The 13,740-nt window shown below is 42.7% G+C and overlaps 1 protein-coding gene across 4 annotated transcripts; it reads left to right on the top strand.

The window, feature by feature from the left end:
• Positions 1-262: 262 nt before the first annotated feature.
• On the top strand, positions 263-6,683 carry RBM12B (RNA binding motif protein 12B). Of its 4 annotated transcripts, none has more exons than XM_025182614.3 (3): positions 263-356; positions 3,220-3,265; positions 3,955-6,683. In XM_025182614.3, exon 3 carries the CDS (start codon positions 3,983-3,985, stop codon positions 6,038-6,040), a length of 2,058 nt encoding a protein of 685 aa, XP_025038399.1. In that variant the 5' UTR covers positions 263-356; positions 3,220-3,265; positions 3,955-3,982; the 3' UTR covers positions 6,041-6,683. The 4 variants fall into 4 exon arrangements, with proteins under 4 accessions (XP_025038399.1, XP_006111079.1, XP_014427017.1 ...); XM_006111017.5 differs by lacking the exon at positions 263-356 and adding an exon at positions 388-539; XM_014571531.4 differs by lacking the exon at positions 263-356 and adding an exon at positions 392-1,705.
• Positions 6,684-13,740: the final 7,057 nt, after the last annotated feature.

Genomic DNA, 13,740 nt, shown 5'->3' on the forward strand with positions numbered 1-13,740 from the left:
TGAAGCAAACAAACCCTTTGCCCAACATTGGGAGGCAGGCGCGCGCCCTCACAGCACGTCCGCCCTACCTACATGCACCGTGACGGCAAAGGAGCAGCCTACGTGTTACGCATGCGCATTTGTGAACTTTCAACGGCAGCCACTGAAGCCGGCTGTGCCAAGCACCTGTGAACGAGCACATGCGCAGTGAGACGCAGTGACGACAGTCAAAAGAGGTGACGCAGGCTTGAATACTGGTTCCGGGTACAAGGAAAGGTTGCCTGGATACCCTGCCGTAGGAAATCGAGTTTGCACATGCGTAAACCTAAGTCTGGCGTAAAATCATTCCGGCGGGAGGAAGCGGCAGTGTCGCGCATGTATGGTGTAGGCGAAACGATAGCGTAGGGGACGCGCATGCGTGCGGGCTCGGGGTCAGTTAGGAAAGGGGAAAGAGAGTGGGGGCGAAAACGCCATCTTGTTGCTGTTTCTCCGGAGCAGAGGGGACACGGAGCGAGGCGCTTTGCGGGGAGCCTCTCGTGTAGCGGGCCACGGCGTGTCCGGTGGGTGGGGCGAGGGAAGCGAGTTGACAGGGAAATCCGCTTCCCCCGGGGCAGTGCTGTTGGTCGCTGCCGGGCGCCCATCTCCGGACCGGAGGGTCTGCGCTGGGAGATGGCCACAGGGCCAGAGGCAGGCTGCTGCTTCCTTCAGCTGCTTAGGCGGGCTCCGCTGGAGTCCCGGCCTGGGCCCTGTGATGCTGTTGCACTTGGAGGCCTCTCGTCCGCTCCGGATGTTCCTCCTCGCCCGTGAGCCCGGATAGCGGCCCCCATGCCCCATTCTGTCCCCTTCCGCCCCGGTGCCGCGGGGAGGCCGCTCTTGTTCTCTGCAGGATCGGATCACAGATAACTTCCGGCGGGACTGGGTTCACCCGGCATGGAGGGTGGGCTGGGATCGCTTCGGGACCCGTTGGACTCCGGATGGTGTTTCCCGGCGAACGCATGGGCGGGTGTTTGGAGGCGCCCGGGTCGTGGCTCGCTTGAAGGAGGACAGTGCTTTGATTTGTAGGCTTGTGATGCGCCGGCAGTGGCCCAGTCGGGCTGTAGAGTGAGGCCTTGAGTTTGTGGGATCGCTCGCTCAGGCTTGACACCTGCTGGTTTAACAGCAGCGCCACGCCGTAGCCGCCTGTGCAAAAGACCTGTCTACATACTTCACTCAGATTTTGTTCTAGAAAAATTGAATCAGTTGATAAAACTTCTTTCTTTGACTCCTAAGTTCTTTTTGTGCCAGCAGCTGAGCTAGGGAATCGCCTACCGACTTACCACTTTCTAAAATAAAATTTATAAACATTGTTCACCTATTTGAGTCTAGTTAGTGTCATCCTCTGACTTATGCTGGATCTTCTTCAGTTGTGCTTCCCAGACCATGAACTTGATTGCATGGTATCTGGCTATGGAAAAGTATACAGTGATAAGTAAGCTTCAGTGTTATGGAGACCTAGTTTTATGAAATGTTTGAATCTTTTTTATAGTGAAAGTGACCTTGGTATGAAGGTTTGCGAGGTGATGAAATGGAGGAATAATAGTGTGCACTTATGTTTTTGAAAATTATATTTAATGAAGTCCGTGTGCTTTGAATTAGTGACGATGTAGAGCCTTTCCGAAAGCCTCATCCATTTATCCAAACATTTCTTCTTTGAAGGACTCCTTCTACTGCTGATACAGATTTACATGTATGTTTTAAAAAACATATCACTTCCTTGGGTTATTCATTTAAGCCATCTGATGACTTTTTTTTACATTTATTACCATCTTTTGTTAGGTTTTTTATTTGCTGCTTATCCAATTAGATTCACTTGCATTTCTACCTGTGGAACAGTTTGACATAAAATTAAATCTATGTGCAAATCTGAAATTAATTTGTCTGGCTTACATATGAGGAGTTGTATATTGTGTCCATGGTGTATGATGGAAAATCTTGATAGTTGTCATCACTGAAGTACTGAGCACACCTGGTTCTGGGTTGACGACACAATACTGGGGAAATTATTTTCGTTCATAGGAACACAGAAAGGTGCTAGAAAACTGCTGAAATACTTCATCAAAATGCTACATGAATTAGTGAGCAAATGGATTTGACTTTTCAAGAAACGAAGGTCCTTTCAGAGAATCCTTTCTCCCGCTGAATTCTTTCCTTGCACATTGGCATTGCTGTTTCATCTGTTGAGAAGATAGCACGTACAGATGTGAGGAGCTGTTTATCAACACGAGCAATTATCAAACAAGAGGCTTTCTAGTTCATAGACTTGTCTGTAGAAAGAAAATATTCAGATAGTTTAGAAGTAAAATAAGATCTTTGCAGGAATTTGTGCTTTTTTTTGTGCTAATACAGATGATGTGATCACTCTGTAATTTGTAGGTATACGTGGATCCAAAATCTGAATAATTTAGTGAGTTCAGTATGGTATCTTGTATTTCAGATAAATTAGGGCTTTCTGTATAATGTGGTGGCATTCTTAACTGCTTGTCAAAAACAAACACACCACCAGAAAATCTAAAGGCTAATTTGGTGCATAGGTTTGCTTTGTTTCTGTAATCTGGTAGTTTGTCAGATCACATTCAGTGGTTCTTGGTTATGTGTTTGGGATGCAGCAAGCTCTTGCAGGTGGAAAAACACAGCAAAAGAGATTTGTTTGTAAATTCATGTACTTTGAAATCGATTTGGAATTTTTGGCTCTTTCCTATGGTTGTCTGTCTTCAGTGCGATATTGGACTGGTGGCAATTAGCATGTTTTGTCATGCACATCAAAAGCAGGTGGACTTCAGAAGAACTGGACACGTAATCTTGAGCTGGATTTACACACCTTTCAAGGACTGAAATAAGAGGGTTTTCCCTCCTATCTTATTGGCAGATCTGTTGTATTTCAACAGTTCAGTGTGGTACAGCTGATGACCAGTTGATCTCAGCATGTTTACATCTTTTGCGGAAGTCACCCTTAACATTTGAATTTTCTTTCCTACTCCTAAAACGGATTCACAAACGGCGATGCAATGCATAGCACTGTGCTGAAGTACAGTATGTCTCACATTTCTCTTGGAACAAGGAAGGAGTTCTCCACGGTACTCAAAATTGTGGTTTCATTACAGTGCTTGGCTGTTAATGTTATCCATTGATATGGACGTGGCACAATATGTAAACCAAAATTCAAATATCAGCCATTAATTATGTTTCATTTTCTTTCCACAGTTAAGTTGATTTTACAGAATTTATCAGGTCTTCCAAGCAAAAACAGGTAAGCGGCCTAAAGCTGAATGCTTATCACTGAATTTTGTCAAAGATCATGCACGGCCTTTTCTCACATACTTACGAGTGGGAAGTAGGGCATACTCTCCAGAGTGCATGTGACTGCTGCAGTTATCATCTTGACTACTTGAAAAAGGCAAAGTTGTTGAACGCTGAATAAACATATCCATTGGTGAGCAGAACTGTTCAGTTGGTAGACCAGTTTGTCTGAAAGTTTAAATTCATCATTGCTGATGAATTACTTTACTACTTAATGAAGTAGATATCCTTTTTGTCTAATCTTCTACAAAGACTTCTCAGTGCTATGATGGAAAGTGTTCCATTATGCTTAACAGAAGTTTTTGGTCTTTAGTATCAGATAGAGATTTCTGGCACATAACAACCATGCCATGAAGGACTTGAGGCATTCCTTATTTATCTTGGATGGTGAGAAGAGTGACTTAGGTGGATTTTCTTGCCCTTAAAATAGGGAACATTGACATTGAGGTGTGTACATCCAGGAGGAGTAGTATTTAATTATTAAAACAGGGTTATTGATTTGCATTTGAGAGTTTTTGATTTCATAAATCGTGACTGTTTATGATAGGGACCTTCCTTAAAGGCTCTAGCTTAAGTATTAAGATATTGTAATAGATGAGTACTAAAGACTTGCTATCATGTGTACCTTTTTGTCTGCAGGTGATTTTTGCTGTGGGTTGAGCTCAGAATGGCTGTAGTCATCCGTTTACAGGGGCTTCCTGTTGTTGCGGGTCCTGCAGATATTCGCCGTTTCTTCTCGGGATTGAATATTCCTGATGGAGGAGTGCATATTATTGGAGGAGAAACTGGGGAGGCTTTTATTATATTTGCAACAGATGAAGATGCACGACGTGCCATGAGTTGTTCAGGAGGGCTTATCAAAGACTCCCACATAGAGCTCTTTCTCAGCAGCAAGACTGAAATGCAAAATACAATAGAAATGAGCCGGAAAAGATTTGATCGTGGGGGAAGAGAAACATTATCTGGGTCTAGACGAACAAGTGGTAGTAATTCTGGTACATCAGGTGTTGGGAGCCTTTCAAATTTAGTTGCAGCTATTACAAAAGGAATGAATAAATCTGGTTATGTTCCATCAAATCACCAAGAGTCTGGCTTTCATACCAATGGCACAAGACATGGTGATTCAAGAAAGGAGTCACAGAGTTCAGATGATGTTTATTTATTTCTACATGGTATACCGTATTCTGCAACAGAATATGAAGTACGTGCTTTCTTTTCTGGATTACGAGTAGAGGGAGTGATCTTTATAAAACGTCGCAATGGCCTAAATAATGGGGATGGTTTGGTAAAATTTGCTACATCTCACGGTGCCTTAGAAGGACTTAAACGACATAAACAATATATGGGTTCAAGATTTATAGAAATAAGTCCAGCTACTGAAGAACAGTGGATCGAATATGGTGGTAGGGTAGACATGAAGAGTGAGATTGCTCGTTACTTAAGCAAGGAGCGTTCTCCCACACGACGTTCAAATTATACTCCTTCAAGGAAACATTCTCATTCAAGATCTCCTCCAAGGAGACAAAGAACACGTTCTCGTTCACCTCACAGCCAGGAATTTTACATACATTTAAGAAACCTGTCTACTTACCTTGAGAAGAAAGATCTGAGAGCTTTCTTTGAACAGCTGGATGTGAGTAACAACCAAATTAAGTTTTTATTGGATAGTCATCAAAGGAGGACAAGAAATGCATTTGTGATGTTCAGGAGTCAGAAGGATTTTGAAATTGCTCTGGGATTTCACAGGCAGTTTCTTTTCAATCGTCCTGTTTACATTTTTCCTATTTCTAGAAGATCAATGTTGAAATTAATTGAATCATATGAGAAGAAGAGATCACAAGAAAGAGATCAGCCTGGACAGGCTGTATCAGAAAAGAGTTACCGAGAGGGACGTCCTGGCCCAAAGATGTGCATATATATAAGAAACTTTCCATTTGATGTGACAAAAGTTGAAGTGCAAAAGTTCTTTGCAGGATTTGCTATTGATGAAGATGATATCTACTTGCTTTATGATGACAAAGGAGTTGGTCTGGGAGAAGCATTGGTAAAATTTAAATCTGAAGAGCAGGCAATGAAAGCAGAAAGCTTAAATCGTCGAAGGTTCTTGGGAACAGAAGTACTTTTAAGACTTATATCTGAGGAACAGATGCGGGAATTTGGTATACATGTTCCACCATCAGCACAAAGTGGAAAAGTGCAGGTTCATTCACAGGCTTTTGACAGAGGTGAACATTCCCGTCCAGCTGCTTCACCACCTGGACAACCACAGGGACTATCTATGAACTCATTTGGTCCTCCTGGGAGTTTTAGGCATCCTCCTGATGTTAGACGGCCGCCTGAGGATTTCAGAGGACCGCCTCCTTTTATGGATTTTGGTGGTGATGGCGAATCTTATGGTAGGGTGGAATATGGAAACAATAACACAGGAGGCTTTCCTGAGGGAAGATTTATGTCCGATCCAAATTTCAGTGGTGGTGGTTCCGATCGCGTAACTCCTATTAGATTAAAGAACTTGCCATTCAGAGCCACTCCTAATGAAATTCTGGATTTTTTCTATGGCTATAGTGTCATTCCAGAGTCTGTTTCTATACAGTATAATGAACATGGATTACCTTCAGGTGATGCCATTGTTGCTATGGCAAATTATGAGGAAGCAATGTCTGCTATTAATGAACTAAATGATAGACCAGTTGGCCCACGCAAAGTTAAGCTAAGCTTACTTTAAAGAGAAAATGTTTCTCACATTAAAAATTCAAGACATCACAGTATTGATGCAGTAAGATGGATTCTTATTTACAATTTTTTTTACTGGAAGATGCAGAAGAACATTTTTCTGTAAACAGGAAGTTGTAAATAGTGTCACGTTGAGTTATTTTGCATTGGTTTGAGTTGACATCTCTAAGGTTTTTTAGAAGATATCTTGGAATGCTTGCTTTTATTTTTATGGAATATGGAGAGTTCAGTAATCCTAATGGATTTGGCTTCTAAGGTACATCTTGATATTAAGACATACAAACATGGAGTTGTAATACGTTTGGAGTTTATTTTTGCTTTTATCCCACAGATCCATGGCTCTTTTGCATCATTTGAAAATGTAAAAGTGCTGGATGGCTTGATTGTACAGACAGGTCAAAGAGAACAGTTTGTGCCACCTTCATTAGTAAATATCATTGGGCCTATAGTCAACCTTTATATATTTAGAATAGGTAAATTGTAAACATGAGTAAATTTCTTGTGTAAACTGTTTTAGTCTTGTTCAATTTCATGTGGTTGCAGGCATCTGAAATTATTCTCATAAAATTAGTTCTCTGTTCATGTTAGCTGACTTTTAAAAAAGTGCAACTTAAAAATAAAAGGATTTACAGCTATGTGGATTACCTGCTTTAACACTTATTTGTGTATATTTATTCATCTAAAGTTTTTACTGAATGCTTGGTCAGAATCATGCTGGCTATCTTCCATGGAAGAGGTGAAAAATGGTTAATTAGTATATGCTGCTCTTTGCAAATGTTGGTGGGTTTTGGCTCTAAGCTAGTGGTTCTTGACTGATGGGCTGCACATGTGTCCTAATGTATTACGTGGGTCACAGGCTGAGAACTGCAGTGACTCTCACCAAAATTCTCCACAGTCCCCTATACCCAGTACCCTCCTCCACAGAGCAGAGTCAGGAGCTTAGTTCTGGGCACGGGGCTCAGCAGGTGGATCCCCAACCCCACTGTCGGACCTTTGGACCTGCTGCCTGGGGCCAACAGCTGGACTCGGCAACCTGAATCCTGGAACCTTGCCATATGGGGCCAGGAATGGAGCACCCAATGTGAGCTGGCAGCCAGGACCCAAGGTTCAGGGCCAGAAACAGAGCCCTCACCTACAACCTGGGAGTGCTTCATGACCCTCAGACCCCTTGTTCCCAGTGGGTGACACCCCCACAAACTTGGTCAGAATCCTCATTTCTCTCACCATAGCCCCCTGCTGCACCCACAAGTCCCCTGCTGGCAGGAGCACTCCTTCAGGCTGCCAAATGCTGTCTTTCCTAAGGATGTTAAGAGGTGAGTATTTAGCAAATAGAGTAGTCAGTAGCAGGGATGTTAAATTTTGATTAATCAGCTAATCAAGTAGTTGATGGAATTTCCAGTGATTAGTCAATCAAGGGGGTTGCTTGCTATCCCACTGCATCTCTCCCTTTGAAATATACAAGAGCTGTGGGTGGCTTGTGTGCATTTCAAAGGGAGAGAGAGTGGAACTTGCACCAGCAGGGACTGAAGCAGTCTCTGCTGGCACAGGTTCCCTTCTGTGCCTCTTCCTTTGAAATGTACAAGAGCCGCAGTCAGTGCTTGTATATTTCAAAGGGAGAGGGGCAGCAGTTGGACCGGTGCTGTTTTAATCTCCACTCGTGCCCTTTCCCTGCTGCCCTCTGCCTCGGCTGCCCCTCACAGAGAAAGAACCGGGGGAACTGGCTTTTAAGCCGGCTCCCCCTAGGACTGGCTTGTGCTTGCCCCCCTTGCTGCCTCTGTCTGATAGAGGCAGCGGAGGAGAGGGGGTGAGTGACTAGTCAAGTTCCTGCTAGACTACCTGATAAGTATTTGCTTATCGGGTAGTCGGCTAATATATCCCTAGTCGATACAATTTTTATTGACTACTCGACTAGTGAATAGGCAGCCTGGCTTAGTCCCAGCTTGCGCTGGGTTGAAGACCAAACCCCACTGCAGCTCTGCAATTTGAAAGGCAGTAGGAGCTGGGCAGCCTGTCCCCTGGCTTCTAATGTTTTAAATTGCAGAGCCATAGTGGGGTTTGGCCCAGACCAATGCAAGCTGGGATTGAGTTGGGCTGCCTGCCCAGCTGGCAGCAGCTGCTGTCCATGGGGGGAGGGTCTCAACTCTTAAGATTCATGGATGCTAATTAGTCCCAATTTTTCCTGTTCTTACAAAACACAGTATCTCAACTAATGGGAAAAAAATGCTAACTCTTTCAAACAAGTTCCTGTAGTCTTAATACATACTTGGAAGTAAAATTATATAAATCTCACCACATTTGCTGATTGTTTGTTTGAAGTGTATAATTTTATGCAGCTCTCGATATAAAAACGCTTCTCCATTTCTAGGGACACTTTTTTTTCTAATCAGCAAGCTAGAACCAACAGTTATAGAGAAAGCTGGATTCTTTTTCGGTAATTGTACACAGTAAAAGAAAACTAATGTACGGAGAAAGATATTTTAGTTAGACTGTTCAAAATTCATTTTTACTGTTTCATTCCGGTGATTAATGAAAAATGAAAGGATGGCTTTAATAAAGATTTAGACCTCTGCCCGTTTATCATATAAACTCAGATTGGAAACATCACAAAAATCCTTAGGGAAGATCTAACACGATATTACTGACTTTTTTCTAAGGCAAAAAATCTTTACAAATAATCTTCATACACTATTAAGAAGCAAAATTTAAATCTCTTGCAGGTCACACAATTTTTAATGTCTTGGATGCAATAGTAAGCACTGATTTTTTTTTTTTTTTATTCCCTCCCCTCCCCCCCCAAAACTCCAGTGGTGGAAATGTCAGAAGAACTTTCAGAAATGTTGGTATCATGACTGACTTAAGAAAGCCCTAACAGGTTGGGTGTCAACATTTTGACTTTTTAGGTTAACTACAGTCATTCTACTATCTTTACCTCCCTGATATCAAAGATGGGGGCAGTGCATGCAGATTAAATATGTACAGTCTGTCTCCTTGTACTGGATCAGGTTTGCATTGATGCAGGCAGTGGTGGCATTTAAGCATTAACATTGACTATGCATCTTTTGAAAGACTGGGCTGGTATTTAACTAATCTGCAAATATATTTGGCAGTGCCATGCATTGTGGTGGATTCTGAGACAGAAGAAACAACAATCATGTTATTGATGCTGTTCTACTGTGCTGACAGGGTGTGAAGTTGAGCAATCTTTCTTCTCAGATGCCATGCCTGAAGTAAAGGAAATAACTTATTTTCAAGGGAGGTGTTGGACCTGTAAAACAAAGCATAACCTCACTGAGCTAGGCTCAAGCAGCAGTGTGGAATGTCAGGACCACCACCACGCTAATGATCTGGAACAGGTAGGTCTTGGGTACCAACAGTTAGTGGTACCTGTGCAATAAGGCAGTAGTGAAAGCAGATGACAAGGTATATTTGGGATCTGATTAAGTGCTGAATTTTGCAGGAGAGGAGAGAGATGCTCACTGCTCATTTGTTAAGAAGGAATTCACTGGCATTTTCTGAAAAGCAGCATATACAGGCAGTCCCCGGGTTACGTACAAGATAGGGACTGTAGGTTTGTTCTTAAGTTGAATTTGTATGTAAGTCGGAACTGGTACATATTGTAGGGGAAACTCTAGCCAAACATTTCTCCAGAGCTCAGTTTTATTCTCCCACACCTCACTTCCCTCAGTCCTTTATTCTCAAGCTGAGGTGTCTGCTGAGAAAAGCCGCTCCGCGTCTCCCTGGTCTGCTGGGGGGGGGGGGGGGGGAGGGCGCTAGCTTCGCATCTCCCTGGTCTGTTGGGGGGAAGCAGCTAGTGCGGGGTTGCCTCACCCCGTTTGTAAGTAGGGATCTGATGTAAGTCGGATCCATGTAACCCGGGGACTGTGTGTGTGTATGTGTATGTGTATGTGTATGTGTATGTGTATGTGTATGTGTATGTGTATATGTGTGTATATATATATATATATATATGCAGTAGGGGCTGAATGCAGTAACAATTAAGGATCCTGGCTTCTGCTACTAGTAGTGGCCCAAAATCCTTAATTCTAGGGACGGTGTGCTAAAGAACTACATCCTGCATTTGTGCTGCCTTATTACTTTCTTTAAATATTCCACAATGAGAACTAAGTTCTATTGATAATGCAGAAGTGAGTACGGTCCTACACTCCTGTTAATAAAATGGATTAATCAAAACCAGCTATCTTGTATTACATAGGAGTGCAGGCACGCTGAAAGGGGTGTTATATCCATTCAATTTTTTCCCCACTGTAAATGTATCTAACATGCTTCTTGACAAGTTTTTCGAGAATATGAAAATACATATGTCAGCTATGTCTTCAAATCTAGAATAATAAGAGGAAAGGCTTCACAGCTAGAACCTTGAACATTCAATTCACTATTTTTTAGATTGTAAAATTGGAAGGAAAAAAAGACAAGTGTTCTTGAATAAGGTCCTGAGTTGCCCTTTTTTTTTATGTTCTATATAATGCTCTATATTTAGGGTGCTAACGTTTTTTTCCCACTTCACCTTCTCCTTTTGTTACTTGAGCTTATGGCAAAACAATCTCTATACGGTAATTCCTCATTTAACACTATAGATATGTTTCAGAAAATGATTGTGTTAAGTGAAAACATGTTATGTGGGGTCAATTTTCCCATTGAAAAATAATGGAAAAGGTGAGGGTTGCGTTTCAAGCACTGGTGTCTGTTGGGACTAGGACATAAGGTTGGGGGAGAAAGGGGACTGCGTTATAGCAGGGAGGGGAGGTGTTTGGCTCTGGGGAAGGGAAGGGGAGGAGAGGAGAGGGGGATTGGGTTGGGAGTATGCCCCTGTGACGGGTCTGCCGGGACCCACACTGCGTTCAGCGAGGGGGTGTCAGCAGGGAATGTTGCAGTGAACCCTCTGCCGCTTTGCAGGGAGGCGGGAAAGTCATGTTATTCCAGGGATGGTAGTGTAATTCAAAAAACGTTCACTAAAAAAAAAAAAATGCTATCACAAAAACGTGTTAAGTGGGCACATGTTAAATGAGGAATTACTGTAATCCAATATGAGCCCTGGAGGAAACATCTCAAACTTGTTGTAAATGGCACTTCAAGAAGTGCACTTCATGCCTCTGAACACAGTTCCAGGAATTAAATTGTGTCATGGGCTAATATTTCACACATTTCCTTTATCACAGTAGCTTTATCTTAAATTATATATAACACCATTTTTTTTCTGTCCACTATCCCTAATTAAAGCCTGGAAGTATAGGTGTAATGGATCTTTCTTAGAAGTTCCAATAATATAAAATCTAGATTTTTTTTTCTTGGTTTTACTGGAACAGTTGGAGGTTTTAATGCAGACATTACATTTCTTTGCTCCCATCAGTAAAGGGTTAAGGCTGTTAAGAGGCGAGTAACTGTCTAATTGTTGTCTCAACTATAAAATTAGACAAGAAGGGAAGGTGCTTAAACCTGGCCCGGACCAGGAACTACGCCTGCTGTGGGTCAGCAGTTTAAATGTAGTATGAGCTGGGTGCGCAGACAGCCTGGCTCCTACTACATTTAAATTGCAAAGCTGCAGCAGAGGTAGGTCCTGGATCCAACACGAGCTGAGACTGAGCCAGGCTTGCTTGGTCCCGGCTTGCACAGAGTCCAGCAGCCCCTGTCTGGGAGGGTCCCAGCAGCAGCCCCTGTCCGCAGGTGGTGGGGGTCCCAGCTTCCTCTTCTCTCCTCCTCTCCCCCACCCCTGCCCCACAGACAGAGGCTTCTCTGGAATGTGGAGCAAACCTGGGCCCGCAGCACTGGCAAGGGTGGTACTGCAGAGACAGTGGTGGATGGAACCGGCTTTTAAGCTGGCTCCCCCTCAGCACCAGCTTTTGCAGGGAGGATGTAGTCAACTCTGCTACCTGATGAGTCTAGGCTTGTGTAATGACTGCTTGCTTATATCCATATGAAGGGTGAGGGTGTCAGAGTAGTCCTTAGTCTCTCAGGTGCTAACATATATCATGCACTTTCATGGGTAAAACCTGTTTCATCAGGTGATGAGCTGGAGTGGATATTAAGTAGATGGCAACAAAAGCAGTTCAAAGTAGTGCAACTAAAAGTCCATTCCTCTCTGTTCCTCAGCTATGTTCTTTTGTGATTGTTTTGGTCCCCACAGTTCAAGAAGGCTGTTGATTAAATGGGAGAAAGTGAAGAGAAGAGCCAGGAGAATGAGTAAAGGATTAGATAACATACCTTATATTGATGGGCTCAATCTCTAGTTCAACAAAGAGAAAGGAAATGGATAATTTAATTATAAACTATGAATACTTACATGGGGAACAAATAGTGACTAATCTAGCAGAGAAACCTACTATATCCAATTTGTGTACATCTCTTCTGAAGTGTGGTGTGTAGAACTGGACATAATTCTCTACTTGAGGCCTCAATGCTGAACAGAGTGGAAGAATACTCTGTCTTGCTTAAAACACTCTTCCTAATACATCCTAGGAATGTGAAAGTGGAAGCATGTACATGGTTAGCCGATGAGCCTGGTCCCATTGGTTAACCTTCATGGCTATTTGCTGGTTCCTCGCACATACCAGCTACAAGAAATGGACTACACATTCCTCTGTAATTTTCAGCAGTTACATGGTTACTTAAACACATTTTAACATCCCTAATACTAGAATGTTGCTGCTTTTCCTCAACAGTATTCCATTGACTCATTTTGTGATCTGTTGTAACTCAGGTACTTTGTGGCAGCACTCTTCTCTAGCAATCTTTTATCGTTTTGTATTTATACAACTTTCTAAGTATTTTGCATTTGTTGTTGAATTTCATCCTGTGCACCCCCACTCGATGCACAATTACAAATCGATTGTGAACCATTGATTACTGAGTACAGTTTTCCAGTTAGTTATACACCCACCAGTTATATTTTTCATCAGGAGCCTATTTCTCTAGTTTATTGAAGTTACAGGAGACAGTATCAAAAGCCTCAATTAATCAAGATGTATTTCATCTTATCCACAATGTTTTGGATGCTGCCTAAGAAGGCTGTTAGGTTGGCTTGACATGATTTATAATTGATGAATGCAAGTTGACTAATCACTTTAAGCAATTTTAGCTGCTTACAAATTTATTTGCTCCATTATCTTCCCAAGTACTGAAGTTAAACTGACTGGTCTAATTTCCTGGATTGTCCTTATTCCATCTTTTCACAGATACTATACTTGCCCTTTTTTCAGTTCTTCGAGTCCTGTCCTCCATGAGTTCTACAAAAATCACCAATGGTTCAGAAATCTCTTGAGCCATTTCCTTAAGTATTCTTGAATGTATTTCATCAGGCCCTGCTGCCTTACAGACATCTGAATTATATCGGGGTGGGGAACCTTTTTTTCGGGTTGGGGGCTGCTAACCCACGGAAAAAAGTTGGGGGCTGCACACAAGTGAGAAATGGACCCTGCCTAAAAAGGAGAGAGACACTCCCCAATTTCCCTTCCCAACCAGAGCCTAGGAAGGCCTAACCTAATACGTTATGGCTGTGTCTACAGTGCACCCCTTTTCCGGAAAAGGGATGCAGATGAAACAAGTCAGAATTGCAAATGAAGCAGGGGATTTAAATATCCCCCGCTTCATTTGTATAAACATGGCTGCCACTTTTTTCCAGCTCGGGGCTTTGCCGGAAAAAAGCGCCAGTCTAGACGGGGATCTTTCGGAAAATAA

Source organism: Pelodiscus sinensis, chromosome 2 (genome assembly GCF_052426305.1).
Source record: "Pelodiscus sinensis isolate ZL-2025 chromosome 2, ASM5242630v1, whole genome shotgun sequence".
Classification (NCBI taxonomy): Eukaryota; Metazoa; Chordata; order Testudines; family Trionychidae; genus Pelodiscus; species Pelodiscus sinensis.